Source organism: Sinocyclocheilus grahami, unplaced genomic scaffold (assembly GCF_001515645.1).
Source record: "Sinocyclocheilus grahami isolate Dianchi unplaced genomic scaffold, SAMN03320097.WGS_v1.1 scaffold300.1, whole genome shotgun sequence".
Lineage (NCBI taxonomy): Eukaryota > Metazoa > Chordata > Actinopteri > Cypriniformes > Cyprinidae > Sinocyclocheilus > Sinocyclocheilus grahami.
The window spans coordinates 864284-883774 of NW_015505479.1; the positions used below are offsets into that span (position 1 = coordinate 864284).

The 19491-nt window shown below is 36.4% G+C and overlaps 1 protein-coding gene across 2 annotated transcripts; it reads right to left on the reverse strand.

The window, feature by feature from the left end:
- Positions 1-1637: 1637 nt before the first annotated feature.
- On the reverse strand, positions 1638-19463 carry LOC107601169 (O-phosphoseryl-tRNA(Sec) selenium transferase). 2 transcript variants are annotated; one of them, XM_016293234.1, is made up of 12 exons: positions 19247-19458; positions 18500-18622; positions 17609-17763; positions 16371-16489; positions 13665-13823; positions 13358-13511; positions 13025-13127; positions 12807-12936; positions 10172-10263; positions 7817-7910; positions 6556-6646; positions 1638-2070 (listed from the first exon to the last, which is right to left on the reverse strand). In XM_016293234.1, exons 1-12 carry the CDS (start codon positions 19262-19264, stop codon positions 1824-1826), a joined length of 1485 nt encoding a protein of 494 aa, XP_016148720.1. In that variant the 5' UTR covers positions 19265-19458; the 3' UTR covers positions 1638-1823. The 2 variants fall into 2 exon arrangements, with proteins under 2 accessions (XP_016148720.1, XP_016148719.1); XM_016293233.1 differs by lacking the exon at positions 1638-2070 and having other exon boundaries at positions 6540-6646; positions 18500-18601; positions 19253-19463.
- Positions 19464-19491: the final 28 nt, after the last annotated feature.

Below are 19491 nucleotides of genomic sequence, written 5' to 3' on the forward strand. Positions count from 1 at the left end.
CCGGGCCGTTAAAAAAGGTATTTTGTTAACAAAGCCACAAAACTCTTTTTGTGTGCTCTTTTGCAATTTGACGGTCTCGCTGATGTCAAATAGTCAGCATGCTAACATCTATTTAAAACAATGTATTATCTAACCGTAACTGTGTAGAAAACACAAACATGAAAGGAAGTGCTATTGTCAGCAGATTGCTCTATTATTGCTTTCAAAACACTTGAAGTTAAAGTAGGTGGTTAGTCAATGAGGCACGATCCTCAGATACTGATGACTGAGTAAAAACATAAAGAGTAAATCATCTGGAGCTGTCTTTTAGAATTATCTTTTATATTGGAGATAAACAGATTTGCAATGGGTTCTAGAGTTTTAAAGCCAAGTGCAGTTGTTGTTGTTTTTATTAGATGCCCATGTTTTTCATTTGTTTACTCAAAGAGGGCTAGAAACAAACCTGATGAACACAATACCATTTAATATGAATTAATGTAAAAAAAATAAAAATAATTCAGCATGCAAATATGTCAATAACAATATGATTTGTGGGGGGATACATCGGTTGATATTTTTGTTTATTTGTATGTTAGTATACCTAATTCATGTAGGCTAATCTGTGCTGATGCTTTAAGAGCAAAGTCACAAACACTGTGATTGATGATGAGAGGAAATGAATAAGTGCAGCCTAAGAGGTTGGAAAAAGCTGTATCAGCAAAACAGTGAGATAAACAGTAAGAGGAGAGTTTATTATTAAGAGCTAAAGCTTGTTGAACAGATGGATATGGAGCGCAGGAGAGATGTGTGAAGGTAGAGGACTGAGACAGAAGGTTTGCAGAGAACAGCAGAGGCTGATCCCACATAAATCATGCACATTAAATGCATTACAGTGAGGTGTGAGCAAAGCTGATTCAACACCTCTCACGCGAAAACAGAGACTGTGCACCTTCCTCTGCTACGTCACACAACAGATGTTATTAAAAACGCTACACTATTGTGTTACTGAGCTAGCACTTTACACGCTCCTCTGAAAGTGAGCACTGTACAGCTTAAATGTCCATTCTGGAAGAAAAAAAAACACATTAAAGGAATCTATGCTCACCTGAAAGTAGGACAGGAATATATAGGAAATAGTTTGCCGTTTAAAGTTAAATATATGTCCTAAAAAAATAACAAAATGTTTAAGCTATTTTTGAAAAAATACAAAAATGTTTAAAAAAAAAAAAAATCTATGATGTTAGTGTTTGTTTATAAATAAACTAATTAATAAATAAAGGAAAACAATCTAATGGGAGCCTTATGAAGTTTAACTGAAGTTTATCAGCATACTGCATTAATATGATGCTTAATATTTTTATATTAATCTTAAGGGCAGTCATTACTAGAACTAGCTTGTCTCCAAGTTCCTGAGATGTGTCTATTAAAATCAGTATAAATTCAATCGCAGGTACTCATTGCCGGGTTCGGTACATAAAGAGAAATTTTTTTGCAATCAGAGCAAATTAGAAAACATTTTTGGATCCAGAAAAGAAGAAAAAAAAAAAAAATCTTTCATATTCTTTTGATATTGTTTACAACAGAGAATTCCCTCTGCATTGTCTATGCAACTACAATGACTGTGTAAAAAAGCAGCAGCACCAGATGACTTAAAATGACAAAATAATGTATTTATTGTCAGTTAGGGTATACTGTCAAACACGGGTCGCATTTACTGAGCATGGGGAAAATGAATGCATTTGTGGCCATATGTTGATTTATCAACATTCACACACAAGGTTATTGCCACAAGATCAAATTATGAAAAAATGATTCCTATGCATCAAACTCTTTCACCGAGAGCATCAGGGCACGGTTTGGTCGTCCACATCTTCAGCTGGCGATCCTGACTCACTCTTCTCTGCAGGAGCTTCTTTGCTAAGGCTCTTGAGGCATTTATCGAGTCTCTTGATGCACAGTGTTATATCATCTCTGGTTATTCCAATAGCAGAGGCTGCGTTAAGGTACGGGCACGGATAGGCATCTGCGTGCGACATGAAGCCACGAAACGTGTGTCCGCTCACGGTCTGCTCCACACCCAGCGGGACAACCCTGCAGTGAAATATTACACCAATGAACAAGTCTTGTGAAAAAGAAGTGCGCTTAATTGTACTGAATGTGCACTTATAGCATACCTCCAATCTTAAAAGTATATTTTGTTTTAAAGACTACTTGCAGAAAATATAATATTAATGAAATAAAAGGCCACTTAAGTGACTTAGAGAGACTTAAGCATACTTTTAAAAAGTGCACTTTGTAATAATGTAAAAAAAATTTAATCTTTAAAATAATATAGCAGACTTTTGATGAATGCACTGCCAACCCAGTATACAAACCGAATTTAGATGTACTTTATCTAAGGGTATGTCATTTGGACAATAAAAACAATGTTCTCCATTAATTATGCCATTATATAATGTTACCACTACAATGATTAATTTCTAGCCAATGATGGAAAAATTAAACTGGTCCTCTAAAAGGACAAATAGAGTCTCTCTGTTATGCCGATACAGACAGCAGTTATTTTCCAGCGGACAGCAGAAAGAAGGTTTCATTAATATTACAGCAGGTCAACTAGTGTCCAGCAGAAAATATTAAAGGAATAGTTCAGCCAAAAATAAAAATTTGCTGATTTTTTTTTTTTTTAGTATATGATTTTGTTTCTTCATGGGAACAGATTTGGAGAAATGTAGCATTGCATCACTTGATCAGCAATGGATGCTCTGCAGTGAATGGGTGCCGTCAGAATGAGAGTCCAAACAGCTGATAAACACATCACAATAATCCACACCAAAAATCCAAAAGCTGCATATTTGTATTAAACAAATCCATCATTAAGATGTTTAAACTTCAAACCGTTGTTTCTAACTTAAAAGTCCTCTATCTGTAATATTGCTTCCTCCACTAAAAAAAAACTTAATTGATGGACTGGAGTCCATCCAGGCTTTTTATTGATAATATTATTGTGATGTTTTTATCAGCTGTTTGTACTCTCATTCTGACGGCACCCATTCACTGCAGAGGATCCAACTGATGCAATGCTACATTTCTCCAAATCTGTTTTGACAAAGAAACAAACTCATCTACAATTTGGATGACCTGGGGGTACATTGTCAGCAAATATTCATTTTTGGCTGAACTATTCCTGTAAGAGAAGAGAAAATATTGCTTTGGAATGTAACATATTCAACCAGTCATCTAGTATAAAGTATACAGGAAGTAAATTGTAAGATGTTGTGTCGTTTATCTTAAAGGATAACAAGTACATTTCTGTATCACAATTTAAACAAGTTAGGTTAGTTAGCGCGGATAATTATGTATTATATTACAAGAGACATAAAATTAAGTTCAAGTTCAGTTTATTTATAAAGCACATTTAAAAACAGCCACAGGCCGACCAAAGGGCTGTACAAGTTAGAATAAAATAAAAAATTAAGTAGTCTAATAGCAGCAAAACAGTTAAAACAGAACACTCTTATAAGCTAAAAGCAACAGAGAATAAATACGTTTTGAGACAAAGTGGAAGCCGATCTAACAGAGTGGGAGCTTGTTCCATAGTGTCGGGCCGGCTACTTCAAAGGCTCGGTTACTCCTCGATTTTAGCCGGATTTTGGGTATCTGAAGGAGGAGCTTATCTTTGGATCTAAGGCCTCTGGTGGGAGATTAGGGGTGCAGTAGATCGGACAAATAAGAAGGTGCTAAATCATTTAATGATTTAAATACAGGTAATACAATTTTAAACTCAATTCTAAAATTAATCGGAAGCCAGTGAAGAGATCTCAGAAGGGGGGTAGCTTGATCAGATTTCCGCTTTCCCTTCAGGAATCTCGCCGCAGCATTTTGAACGACCTGTAAGCGTGCCGTTTGGGACTTAGATATACCAAAGTACAGGGAATTGCAATAATCCAGGCGAGAGGTAATAAGAGCATGGACAGCAATCTCCAAGGAGCGCTTAGGAAGAATGGATTTGATTTTTGATAGAGAACGAAGAGAGAAAAAGCTGGACCCAATGACCGCACTAATCTGCTTATCAAATTTGAGGCAACTATCTACCATCACACCTAGATTGCTTACTTGGGGAGAGATTAATTGATTTAAAGATTCAAGGTCAAGGTGATTTCTTGGCCTGAATTTTGAGGAGTCAAAAACAATAACTTCTGTTTCGTCTGAGTTCAGAAAAAGAAAATTCTTGGCAAGCCAAGCTTTCACATCTTCGAGACATGCTGTTAGGTTGCCTAGAGAACTCTTATTTTTCCTAGACACAGCATATAGATTTGCATATCATCGGCATAGCAATGAAATGAGACATTATGTTTTCTAAAAATGGAACCCAAAGGGAGAAGACAGAGAGAAAAAAGGACAGGAGCTAAAACAGAGCCTTGAGGCACACCACAGGATAGATTGCGAAGAGAAGAAGAGAAACGTCCTATTTTTACAGAGCAAAGTCTATTGGTTAGAAAAGATTTAAACCAACTTAAAACAGCCCCCCCTCCCCCCAGCCCAATGCAATGCTCCAGCCGAGAGATAAGGATTGCATGATCAACAGTATCAAAAGCAGAGGACAGGTCTAACATTACTAAAATGACAGAGTCCCCTGAATCTGTTGCCATATAAATATTATTAAGAACTCTTACAAGAGCGGTTTCTGTGCTGTGCAGTGATTTAAACCCCGACTGAAACTTCTCAAGAATATGATTGTCAGTCAAGTAGGTAAGTATGTAGTCACTTTTTTGGTTGCCAAATAGTGGAGCAGTGGAGCATGCTACTTGAACACCTGTGTGAACTTGAAGAGACTGAGTTCACATCCACTAGTCGTTTTCTAATTTTTGCTTTTTTGCTTTATTAGAGGTCAACAAATATTGAAATAGAAACAGGCGGCGGAGTGGACAGTAGCTCACCTGGCTCCAGACACCTGTCTGGTGAAGAGCATGGAGCCCAGCTGCGTGACTGCTGCGGTGCTGTGTGTCTGGAGACGGTTCAGAGACATCGCTGGAGAGCACAGGAAAACTCATCAGACTGCTTCTCATACATTTGTATGAATTTAATAGAACATATTCGATTATCATGACAAGACTTCCCTTATGAAAAAGAAATGCATTTTAGCATAAATTTAAAGAGTATTTATCACAGAAATAATACTTAAGTGTGAACTGAATGTAATGTTTTAAGACACTTAATTGCAATTAAATGAAAATGTATTTGTTTAAATTGATATAAAATGCAATTAGCTGAAATTTAAAGTGTTTTTTCACTCACTTAAGTACATCTTTATATGCAATTTCATAATTTTTGGAAATATGGTTAAAGTGTACAGCAAAGTGTACAAGCATTTATGATAAACTAAAACAGTTTAATGGCATTTTGTAATTAAACATTTGTAATGAAGTATCGGACAAATAAGAAGGTGCTAAATCATTTAATGATTTAAATACAGGTAATACCATTTTAAACTCAATTCTAAAATTAATCGGAAGCCAGTGAAGAGATCTCAGAAGGGGGGTAGCTTGATCAGATTTCCGCTTTCCCTTCAGGAATCTCGCCGCAGCATTTTGAACGACCTGTGAGCATGGACAGCAATCTCCAAGGAGCGCTTAGGAAGAATGGATTTGATTTTTGATAGAGAACGAAGAGAGAAAAAGCTGGACCCAATGACCGCACTAATCTGCTTATCAAATTTGAGGCAACTATCTACCATCACACCTAGATTGCTTACGTGGGGAGAGGTTAATTGATTTAAAGATTCAAGGTCAAGGTGATTTCTTGGCCTGAATTTTGAGGAGTCAAAAACAATAACTTCTGTTTCGTCTGAGTTCAGAAAAAGAAAATTCTTGGCAAGCCAAGCTTTCACATCTTCGAGACATGCTGTTAGGTTGCCTAGAGAACTCTTATTTTTCCTAGACACAGCATATAGATTTGCATATCATCGGCATAGCAATGAAATGAGACATTATGTTTTCTAAAAATGGAACCCAAAGGGAGAAGACAGAGAGAAAAAAGGACAGGAGCTAAAACAGAGCCTTGAGGCACACCACAGGATAGATTGCGAAGAGAAGAAGAGAAACGTCCTATTTTTACAGAGCAAAGTCTATTGGTTAGAAAAGATTTAAACCAACTTAAAACAGCCCCCCCTCCCCCCAGCCCAATGCAATGCTCCAGCCGAGAGATAAGGATTGCATGATCAACAGTATCAAAAGCAGAGGACAGGTCTAACATTACTAAAATGACAGAGTCCCCTGAATCTGTTGCCATATAAATATTATTAAGAACTCTTACAAGAGCGGTTTCTGTGCTGTGCAGTGATTTAAACCCCGACTGAAACTTCTCAAGAATATGATTGTCAGTCAAGTAGGTAAGTATGTAGTCACTTTTTTGGTTGCCAAATAGTGGAGCATGTTTCTTCTCTACTTGAACACCTGTGTGAACTTGAAGAGACTGAGTTCACATCCACTAGTCGTTTTCTAATTTTTGCTTTCAAGTTAAATTAGAGGTCAACAAATATTGAAATAGAAACAGGCGGCGGAGTGGACAGTAGCTCACCTGGCTCCAGACACCTGTCTGGTGAAGAGCATGGAGCCCAGCTGCGTGACTGCTGCGGTGCTGTGTGTCTGGAGACGGTTCAGAGACATCGCTGGAGAGCACAGGAAAACTCATCAGACTGCTTCTCATACATTTGTATGAATTTAATAGAACATATTCGATTATCATGACAAGACTTCCCTTATGAAAAAGAAATGCATTTTAGCATAAATTTAAAGAGTATTTATCACAGAAATAATACTTAAGTGTGAACTGAATGTAATGTTTTAAGACACTTAATTGCAATTAAATGAAAATGTATTTGTTTAAATTGATATAAAATGCAATTAGCTGAAATTTAAAGTGTTTTTTCACTCACTTAAGTACATCTTTATATGCAATTTCATAATTTTTGGAAATATGGTTAAAGTGTACAGCAAAGTGTACAAGCATTTATGATAAACTAAAACAGTTTAATGGCATTTTGTAATTAAACATTTGTAATGAAGTTGCATTTTATTACATTTAAAATATTTTAACTTTAAATGTAATAAAACTATAATAAAATTATAATCAAGTACTTTACATGTGATTTAGTATGTTAGTCAACACATCAAATTAAGTGTACTTCTTTAAAACAAAAGATTAAAACAATAATTTAAAATGTACTTCAAAGTGCACTTTTTAAAAGTGTACTTAAGTGTGTTAAGTAACAGTCATGAAAGTGTCTCTTTAAGTCACTTAAGTGGCCTTTTATTTTATTAATGTTGTATTTTCTGAAAGTAGTTTCTAATATATATATACTTTTAAGTTTTAAAGGACACTACAAACGCACATTAAATACAATTAAGTGCACTTCTTTTTTTTACAAGGATGATTGGCTGATGGCACCACAAGAATGCTCATAGTCCCAAGTGGGACAGTTTTTCACACTAAAAATGCAAAAAAAACCTTTAGTATAAAAGATGCATTTTAAATGTTGCTTGCACATGAAAAAAAAAAAATATTCAGTCACAATACATGACCGCGTTTGAACGGTCGTCAATAGAGAAAGATGCTCTGCTTGGCCAGATGGTGTAGTTACAGGATCTGCCAGCAGGGACGAACAGGCTCATGCTCACCAGCCAAACCCTGACCTCTCCGGTGACAGGCAAAAGCTATTTTTAGAAACATTTTTATTTACAGAGAACATTGATTAATGAAATCCTTGTTTGTTTTTTTTAACTGTTATTGAACTCTTGCTCACATGACGTCGCACTACACATGATGCATGACTCCTCACCCAGTGATATTGGATTGTGTGGCGTATGCAGCAGTCTCTCCCCGTGTCTCTCGGCTAGAGCGCTCAGCTCCTGCGCCAGGTGACCATACAGCTCCTGTGGGCCGTACACAACTCCAGTTATAAATAGCTCTCCACGCTACAGCTTTTTTTTTTCTTTTTCTGTGGCACATTCTGTTTTCTGCTAATGTTGCATTTCTGTGTCTGCTGGCCTACAGTAAACCCAGCACCTGCTTCCCTCTCCAGCAAGTCCAGCTTTCTCCGGATGCGATCTGCAGCCTGCTTTCCCATCTGAAGCTTTAGTATAATTGCATCACAGAATGAGCGGTGTTGGCAAAGCTGCATCCACCATTAAGATCAAATACAAATGAACTGTAGGAGGCCCTCAGGTTATGGGCCCCTATTATGATGATGTTAGTAAGACTTCTGAGATCTACAGTATGAAAATACAGAGTGCTTGAAGGTTCATAATATGCATAAGCTCACATTATGCAAATTAAATTCATCCTAGCAACCAAATAGCAACACCCTAGCAACCACCCACAATACTCTAGAATTCTGGCACCAAAGTACAGAAGCAAAAAAACAAAAAAGTAAAAAAACAAAGTATAAATATTGTTTACATGGTGTATAATCACCCTTGTGAAAATGAAGTGCGCTTAACTGTACTGAATGTGCATTTGTAGTGTACGTACATCAAATCATTTTTAAATAAAACATGCAGAAGTGAAATAAATTATATAAATAAAGAGAGACACTTTCATCACTTAAGTACACTTTTCAAAGTTTTACTTTAACATTTAAATACATTTTAAATACTAATAAATGTTGACTAAAATACCAAGTATTGTAATACTAAGTAATACTTTATTATAATTTTAACTGTAGTGTTTTAATCGACATTACAGTTAATATACTTTAAATGTATTAAATTGCAACCGCATTACGATCGTGTAATTACACATATATGTAAATACATGACATACAAGTCTCAGTAAAAAATTACATTAACATATATTTTAGTTTACCATAAATGCTTTTAAGTACATTCAGCAGTACATTAACCATATTTTAAAAACATTAGAAATAATTATAAAAATCACATATAAAGATGTATTTACATGACCAACTTCAGCGGGTCGAAAAAAGCAGTTAATTGCATTTAATAGAAATGTAAACTAGAATGCATTTTCATTAACATGCAATTAAGTGTCTCAAAACATTACATTCAGTTCACACTTAAGTATATTCTCTTAAAATACATTATTTCTCTAGTACTCTTTTTAAAAGTATGCTAAAGTGCACGTCTTTTTCACAATGTTAAAGTCCAGAAATTCATTCTCCTTTGGCCAGAACATGTTAGAAACTGACTCTGCCCACAGAGAACATCTTATCTAGTCAACAAAGAATCTAAATTATTAATAATCCGGATGCATTAGTAGTGAATCAATAAGCTCTGCAAGCGTCTCATCACATGAAGGCTAATGGTGTTTTCCCACATGTACTGGCGTCTCATTGGGTAACACCGAGTAACTTAATTGAAATGCTAAAACACACACACACAATACAAAAAATGTACACTGAAATCATATTTACTTCATTTTTTTTCTATTGTTTTTCTAACTATTGTTTTTATTCTGGAAACTTCTGGAATCACAAAATAAATTGTCATTAATTTAATATTTCAACAGTCCCATTTTTGATGAATAAAAATATTTTTGTTAATATAAAGGCAGCTTTGCCATAATTACATCAGAAATACCAGATGAACTGAAACTGAAAGCAAAATATTAATACAAACTATAAAAGTCTATAAATAATACTAAATTAATAATGGCACCACACAGCCATAATCAGAAGTTAAGAAAAATTTTGAAATGTTTTCACCTTTCTCTCAGCCAAGAGTTTCTTGTAGCCGTTGGCTCCCAGTGTGAGCAGCGTAATGAGGACGTCTAGAGACGGGGACGCAGAAGCTCGACCTGCACAAGACCACATCATCTCAATCCTGTAATGCATTGAAGACACGCTTATCATAGGAAGACTTTATCGCAGTTCATAAAGAGTCGAGTACAAACATAACAGGGATGCATCGGTACCATAACAGTTAGCTGTTAGGTATTGGAAGTTTATGCATGCTTATTTTTTTGCATTTAGATTAGATTTTAATTGCTTAATCTTTAAAAGCACAAATAATTTAATAACAAAACCTCAAAATGAATATTTTTTTTTTAATTGTGCAATATAAGATTGTAGCGGTAATGACTGATGTTGCATGTTTATGCATGCTCATATTTGCATTTAGTAATGGCACCACACAGCCATAATCAGAAGTTAAGAAAAATTTTGAAATGTTTTCACCTTTCTCTCAGCCAAGAGTTTCTTGTAGCCGTTGGCTCCCAGTGTGAGCAGCGTAATGAGGACGTCTAGAGACGGGGACGCAGAAGCTCGACCTGCACAAGACCACATCATCTCAATCCTGTAATGCATTGAAGACACGCTTATCATAGGAAGACTTTATCGCAGTTCATAAAGAGAGTCGAGTACAAACATAACAGGGATGCATCGGTACCATAACAGTTAGCTGTTAGGTATTGGAAGTTTATGCATGCTTATTTTTTTGCATTTAGATTAGATTTTAATTGCTTAATCTTTAAAAGCACAAATAATTTAATAACAAAACCTCAAAATGAATATTTTTTTTTTAATTGTGCAATATAAGATTGTAGCGGTAATGACTGATGTTGCATGTTTATGCATGCTCATATTTGCATTTAGATATGCATCTAATGCTTAATCTTTAAAAGCTCAAATAATTTAATATAGCCTCAAAACGAATATATATTCTTTTGTTTTCATTCTGTACAATATAAGAGTTATCAGTTTTTTAAAGATTGTAGCGGTAATGACTGATGTTGCATGTTTATGCATACTCATATTTGCATTTAGACGCAGAAGCTCGACCTGCACAAGACCACATCATCTCAATCCTGTAATGCATTGAAGACACGCTTATCATAGAGGAAGACTATCGCAGTTCATAAAGAGAGTCGAGTACAAACATAACAGGGATGCATCGGTACCATAACAGTTAGCTGTTAGGTATTAGAAGTTTATGCATGCTTATTTTTTTGCATTTAGATTAGATTTTAATTGCTTAATCTTTAAAAGCACAAATCATTTAATAACAAAACCTCAAAATGAATATATTTTTTTTAATTGTGCAATATAAGATTGTAGCGGTAATGACTGATGTTGCATGTTTATGCATACTCATATTTGCATTTAGATATGCATCTAATGCTTAATCTTTAAAAGCTCAAATAATTTAATATAGCCTCAAAACGAATATATATTCTTTTGTTTTCATTCTGTACAATATAAGAGTTATCAGTTTTTTAAAGATTGTAGCGGTAATGACTGATGTTGCATGTTTATGCATACTCATATTTGCATTTAGATGTGCATCTAATGCTTAATCTTTAAAAGCTCAAATAATCAAATAACAAAACACAATGTAATGTTGTGATGCATACATTCACAACATTTAAAGTAAGTGATTTTAGTTTTTAATATTTAATTTAAAATACCAACAGTATAAAATTTTATCAGCTATAACATGGAAATAATAATCTGCTTATTGCTGTCAGCCTGAATTTTAATACTGTTGCATCCCTGATCGTGATGCATATACTTGGATTTGATCAACTCTGCAGTAAAATCATTTCATAAACAGTATTCACTTTCTGTTTACAAGTAAAAGAGCTGCAAATGAGAATGAGAATGTATTTTAGTAAACTATCATCAGGCATTTTGAGAAGGTGCAGCAGAGCTAAAGTAACAATGGACCAAATAGTAAGTGCGTCCTCCTATCTAACTCTCTCTAGCGAACTCAGAGAATCAATATTAGTAGGAGTGTTTGGGGTTTCCTCTGCAGTGCAGAAAAAGGTGGGAGGGATACAGTATGCAGGAGCACAAACAAAAACACTCCAAAACTCTTCCTAGATCTCTACAGACCACTTATGCAAGAGAAAATGCATGATGGAATATTACTGCATGAGCTGACAAATGCACATCCAGAACAGAAAATATTCAGCATGGTTTACCTTCAGAGATCAAAGCATTCAAGTATTTCTTCAACCTTTAACATGTCTTCAGGAAACCAGGGTAACTTTAGGGTAAAATGGCAAAATTGCAATACAGGGCATCTAGGCTTGCAAACTTTCACCACTCATTTTTTTATACGCCAAGTGAACGTTTTGAATTGTGCCACACAATTCGGCACAAATAATAAAAATAATTACTGTCAACCAGTAAAGATGCAAGGAAAGGATTTAAGAAAAGTTCATATCAAAGCATATTTTAAATATAATGCAACACTACAAATAAAGTGTAATAATACCACTTAATTTAACATTACATTGTTATATCAATGAGACAATAACGAAGAAACAGCACAGAAAACAGCTGAAAAAAGGCGGAATATTTTTTGTATAATTTATTGAATAGGCTTTGTGAGAGAACAATAGGAAAAACTTTGACTCATAATGCCTAGCATTGCATTTTTGCTAAACGTAAGCATGTACACTTTTTTTTTTCCCATTACTAGACAAATAAAATAATTTTATGTCAAATACTAACTTTGTAAATAAATGCATTTCCTCCAAAAGTGATAAGTAGTCATACGGCTGATGCGTTTTTGTGACTTTAGTGAGATGTGGCATGCAATTTTTTCCCCCAGCAAAGATGTTGTGTAAATTTCATAATGTTAGCTACTGTTAAGTGCCGTTTTTATCCACATTTATTGAAAATTAAGAATTATTCAAGTACTTTATACAAACGTTGCAGTTGATAGTTAAAGGGACTGCAGTATTTTAGTATTGTTTTTCAGACTCTACAATTGCAAATTCAACTAAACGCATACAGGTTTCAGAAATAAGTTTTGTATAAATCCCTCATCCATAACATGTTTGCAGTTTAAAGAGCATAAGCATACCTGGATACATCTTACTGATCTCCTTAATGAAGTTCTCATCAAAGCCTGCGATGATGGCACCGCCGACCGGGACCATGAAGTTTTTATCAAGACTCTGGACAAAGGCATCGATTCTCCCAACGCGAGCCCCCTACAAAAACACTTCATAAGCCAATAGGGTTTCTCTGAAATGAAGTACATTTAGTAGTAAATGTACACAAAAAAAGATGAAATGTTACCTGCTGAATAAGGTGCATGCATTTGGATGACTGCATTCCATAAGCGTTATTGACTATATGGGGAATATCATGTTTTGCGCACAGAACAGCAAGTTCCTCGAGCCTGTGAAATAAATAGACTTTAAATAAATGTAATTAAACTACAAAATAAATAAATAAATACATTTAATAAAATAAAAACAGAAAAATATAATATGCGAGTAAATAATGACTGAATTTTTTATTTTAATTAAATAATTTTATGCTTTACCTATACATGCTTACAGAAACTTATCCTGGCCAAATATTTATAGTAAAGAAACGATGTATTTTTCCTCGGTGGTTTTGACCTGCCTGTCAGGGACTCGCGGAGCAAAACAGGAAGTGGTGGAATGGATACACAGGAAGTTCTCAGCTCCCAGCTCCTCGATCTTCCTCTCCACTTCCTCCAGGTTTGTCCTCAGCTCGTCTCCTTCCAGCACATTCTCTATCACCACAGGCTCAAAGCCTTTCAAAAGATGAAAAACACGTAAGATTCTCTATTAAACTTCTTTTCTACACTAATGAAGGTCAACTACTACATATGTGTTTTTATGACTTTTCTTACTAGCAGTAGTAACTACACAAACTATTTCTGAAGCTGTCCCTCAGTGGATCTTACCAGCCGTCAGCATGGATTTGAAACAGGACTTCTGGTCGATGCGAGGCCAGAGGATGAAACGCGCTCCTGGCCTCCTGTGTCTCAGCGTGAGGAAGCACAGCGTCAGACTCATTCCTGTGGCCATCGGGACCACGAAGCACGAGGACACGCTCCTAACACCTGTGAAAACACACGCAGACGTGCACGGATCAGCATTACTATCGCTAACTGGAACTAAAACCATAAATAAAATGAAAAAAATAAAATACAAAATCATTATTAAAGATACTTACATATTAATACAAATAACTAAAACTGTTAAAATAGTTAAATAATTATTAAAACGATCTGTAAATAAATTATATTATGTAATTAAAAAAACAAAAAATTATTAGTGCTTTCAAAATTAGCGTGTTAACGCAGGTGATTAATTTGTCCATTTTGACGGCATAAAAAATATTTAAAGGGGTCATCGGATGCCCGTTTTCCACAAGTTGATATGATTCTTTAAGGGGCGGTCACAGTAGACTTTGAACGTGCACAAATTTTTCGGACGCCACTACGAATATGGGCGGGAGCAGGATATGACATCACAACATGGATTCCGATGTGCTTATACTGTCTTTAGCGACGGCGTCGAAAGCGTCTGAAAAGGAGAAGGCTGTGGGTTCACCCTATTCTACGGACTCGGAATGAGTGGGGAGAGTTCCATTCTTTAATTCAGGAGCTTCGGCTGGATGAGGATCGCCACAAGAATTACTTTTGGCTCTGTCATATTTTATTACCATTTTTTTAACTATAATGAATAAAGTGCATTAATGAATGAAATGTTCAAGGTGTCTGAATAAATTTTGGTTTGACTGTACATACACATATATATATATATATATATATATATAAAATTTTTAAGTGCTGTGCTTTAAGTGCTGTAGGGTTTTCCCTTTAAATAGGTCATTTTATAAGTTCTTGAAGTGTGCAAAATTAATTTTAAAATTATTCTGAAAATATAAATATAAAATAACGAACAACATTAAGTAATTTCATAATAATACACTTGTGTATAGTAATTATATTGTACTCTCTCTCTCTCTTCCTGTTTCCATTGACACCGCGAACCATGCAGCTTTTTTTTTTTTTTGATTTTTATAATCTTTTAAAGATGTATTATATAAAATAGGACGCTGCACTACGGTTAAAATTAGCGCTTCCTCCACTTTTGAATTTCTGTAGAGTGGTCACGCAGTGACGTATTGATCTTCTACTGGTCACACGTCTTCACGTGATGCGAATTTGCAGGTCAGAGTTCACCAGACTTGAATTTTGGAACGCAGCGAAATGCGAAATTTTTCGCATGAGCTTGCGTTTCCGGTCTTACGCATTCGCATGCATATGAATGGAAGTCAATGGAACGAAAAGTGCAGTGTGACCGCCCCTTTAGGTTCTTAATGAAAAGTCTGTAACATAGTTTGGTTAAAATCTATCAATGGTAGTGTAAAAACACCTTTTTTTACCATCAAAAACAGCTCTTTTCAGATCAAGCCGTTTTTGTAGCATTTTCTTTAAATGTTAATGAGCTCTGCTGACCCCACCCCTCTCTTCCGAGCTGCTCTCAGAGAGAGGGATCACGAATGATTCGTGCGAACATAGATGCATTCATGTAGATCGGGGGCACATTCCCTTCAGAAACAATGTAATCCACTGCGAGTTCAGCGGCTCAGATGTCGGGAGTAAATGATGACTGCTATGTTCATTATTACATCCAACAACAGAACACCTCAATCGCTTGGGAAGGAGTCATTCTTCTCTACATCTGCTTCAGCGGTGAAACAATGGCGGACTGATGATAGCTCACTCAGGGCGGGTCTAAGGTAAGACACCAGTCCAGTCTGTTCACTCAGGGTGGAGCTAAGGTAAGACACCAGTCCAGTCTGTGCTGAAACGCTACTGTCAATCAAACTATCGTGGGAGGGGCCTGTCTGTGTGACGTCACACAGACAGGCATCTGAGATCGGCTCGATTTGAGAAAGGGGAAAACATTTAACCAAATTAAAAAAAAAAACACTGGGTGTATTTTTATCATTATAGGGTGGTTGTGTACACACTGCCAACACACATTTCAGTTCAAACAACTTGTAAAAGTGCATGTAGCATCCTATGACCCCTTTAACTCTGTTAATGCAGGGGCGGAGCTAGGATTGGCCACGCCACTCACAACTGCTGCTTCCGTCTCTTTTTTCTTGACAAGAATTGCGTTTATTTACATCAGTATTATTGGTATCAGTGATACTCGCCTTCAGTCGAACAAACATTAAAAATATACTGTCTTGATGCTGTTTCTACATTAATGTGAAGATTGAGTGTGAAATTATTGCAACATAAAAGTATATTTAAAAACTTTGTTAGGTGGGATTAATCGTGATTGATTTCAGAAAAAACGTGCGATTAATTAGTAAATTTTTTTTCAATCGATTGACGGCACTAAAATTAATAAGTACTTCACAGAAATTTTAAAAAATACAAAAGCACATCATAAAATGACAAACTTTAACATTAAAGTGAAAACAGAAAAATAAAATCGAAATTAATATTTAATAAAAAACTAAAAATGATACTAAAACAACACTAGCACAAATGCATTGAATTATAAGAGAAGAATTGCTGTTTGTTCTGCTTAGTGATATTTCCCATTGTCAAGCGTGTCGGTTCATAAAACATAACGGAGAGTACCTGTAAATCTGAGCACGTCCAGCATGACTGAATTAGTGATTTTATTCAGGAGGCTTGAACCGGCAGCTTTGGGCTGAACAGCAGCAATGTCCCCCGAGCGGCCGATGCCGTGGATCAGTCTGAGAGGAACAACAACACAGCCTTATATTACAGGCAGGTTATAGTAGAAAATTCTGTTAATGTTTTCCACCAAATATGTGACACTGGAGCACAAAACCAGTCTTAAAGTGATACTCCACCCCAAAAATGAAAATGTTGTCATTAATCACTTACCCCCATGTCGTTCCAAACCCGTAAAAGCTTTGTTCGTCTTCGGAACACAATTTAAGATATTTTGGATGAAAACCGGAAGGTTTATGACTGTCCCATTGACTGCCAAGTAACTTACACCGTCAAGGTCCAGAAAAATAAGAAAGACACCTTCAAAATAGTCAATCTGCCATCAGTGGTTCAACCGTAACATTATGAAGCAACGAGAATACTTTTTGTACGCGAAGAAAACAAAAATAACGCCACGCCACAAGGATACGCCGCTTTCTTTCAAATCACAGCGTAAATACACGTAGTAAACGTATCCGTGTGGCGCGGCTGACACAGAAGAGCGTACGCTGCTTGCGTTCAGCTCATATTCTCCAAAATGGTGCTACGGTGATGCGGAGAGACACAGAGGAGACGAATTGTTGAATAAAGTCGTTATTTTTGTTTTCTTTACGTACAAAAAGTATTCTCGTCGCTTCATAACGTTACGGTTGAACCACTGATGACAGATGGACTATTCTGACGATGTCTTTCATATTTTTCTGGCAGTCAATGGGACAGTCACAAGCATCCCGGTTTTCATCCAAAATATCTTAAATCGGGTTCCGAAGACGAACGATTGGAACGTCACAGGGGTAAGTGATTAATGACAAAAGTTTCAAGTTTCAAAGTTTCAAGTCGCTGGGGTATATTTGTAGCAATAGCCAACAATACACTGTATGGGTCAAAATTATCCATTTTTCTTTTATGCCAAAAATCATTAGGATATTAAGTAAAGATCATGTTCCATGAAGATATATTCTAAATGTCCTACTGTAAATATATCAAAACTTAATTTTTGATTAGTAATATGCATTGCTAAGAACTTCATTTGGACAACTTTACTCAGATCTCAATTTCGAAAAATTGACATTTAAGACTGGTTTTGTGGTCCAGGGTCACGTATGAGTTTCTTGAATGTTGAGATGTAGAAAACCCACCTGTAATGTCTCCTGGCCACCAGGCCTGAGGCGACCCGGCCCTCTCGCTCGCCCACACCACAGTTCCCCAAGAAGTTATTACTGTCCATGACTGCCAGCTCGTTCAGAAAGAGCTCGACGGTGCTCTCACTCCACCCCTCCTCTGGACATTTGCCCTGCAAGAAACCAGAAGCCTGACGGTCACAAGTACCCCTTTATGTGGCCAATGCCATAAAGAAAAAATATTTTCAAATTGTAGTTTAAAACTCACCTGCAGCTCACGCTGATTTCATGTGGTACGAGTGTGTATTTATATTAGAGCCCGACCGATATGGTTTTTTTGGTGGCCGATGCCAATACCGATATTAGGGAGTAAAAAAAGACAGATACCGATATATCGGCTGATATTCTTTATGTGTAGGCTATATTATAGTACAGTATAGTCAAAAGTTTGGACACATGAATGGGTACAGCTCTGCTGGACAAACTAAGTAATTATACCATTCAGAAGTATTTAATCTGCGCTATATGTTCTGTAAAAAAAAAAAAATTCATATCGGCGGCATATTCGCCGATACCGATATATAGGCATCAGGGTCATATCGGCCGATAATATCGGCTAAACGATATATCAGTCGGGCTCTAATTTATATATACAATAATATACACAGAACACACACATATTACGTAAACAAAAACTTTTATTTTGGATGCGATTAATCGTTTGACAGCACTATAAAGTTCACGTTTGTCACGAGGATTGACACCTTTTCTGAATATTGCTCACTAGACGACTTCACACAAAAGTGTTTCAGATATTACTGAAGTTTATGAAATGAGCTTCATGGCATTGAGCCAGGCTACAATCAGACGAGCACATGTGATTAACACAGACGTTAATTAATGACTTACCTGCTGCAGAAGCAGTCTGATGAGCTGCTCGTGAGCACGCCGAGCCTGCAGGCCCTGCTGCACATAAGAGGAGGACACCAGCCTCTCGCTCAGGCTGAAGATCTCGCTGTTCATCAGGCTTCTCTCTGCTTATATATCGGCCGATATTCTTTATGTGTAGGCTATATTATAGTACAGTATAGTCAAAAGTTTGGACACATGAATGGGTACAGCTCTGCTGGACAAACTAAGTAATTATACCATTCAGAAGTATTTAATCTGCGCTATATGTTCTGTAAAAAAAAAAAAATTCATATCGGCGGCATATTCGCCGATACCGATATATAGGCATCAGGGTCATATCGGCCGATAATATCGGCTAAACGATATATCAGTCGGGCTCTAATTTATATATACAATAATATACACAGAACACACACATATTACGTAAACAAAAACTTTTATTTTGGATGCGATTAATCGTTTGACAGCACTATAAAGTTCACGTTTGTCACGAGGATTGACACCTTTTCTGAATATTGCTCACTAGACGACTTCACACAAAAGTGTTTCAGATATTACTGAAGTTTATGAAATGAGCTTCATGGCATTGAGCCAGGCTACAATCAGACGAGCACATGTGATTAACACAGACGTTAATTAATGACTTACCTGCTGCAGAAGCAGTCTGATGAGCTGCTCGTGAGCACGCCGAGCCTGCAGGCCCTGCTGCACATAAGAGGAGGACACCAGCCTCTCGCTCAGGCTGAAGATCTCGCTGTTCATCAGGCTTCTCTCTGCTTATATCTGTGATGAGTGAAGTGTCTGCTGCTCCACACCGCTGTACGTCTGTCTAAACAGTGGCTTCACTGATGTGACTGTTGCGCTACGGAGAAGCAGACGAGAGGTTAAACCTTTTCTAACATCTCTGAGTCAGCATGGGTTTCAAGCTTCTAACGCTACTGTTTACTTCCGGGTTTAGACTCCTCCTTTTGTTCGCGTCTTAATTTCAA

What these genes read in the sequence shown, in the direction of transcription:
- LOC107601169 (XM_016293234.1), bottom strand. An exon ending in GATCAGTAAGATGTATCCAG is followed by an intron (nt 10,264 to 12,806) that starts GTATGCTTATGC and finishes GGTCTTGTGCAG; the next exon opens with GTCGAGCTTCTGCGTCCCCG. An exon ending in AGACAGGTGTCTGGAGCCAG is followed by an intron (nt 2,071 to 6,555) that starts GTGAGCTACTGT and finishes ATTTCACTGCAG; the next exon opens with GGTTGTCCCGCTGGGTGTGG.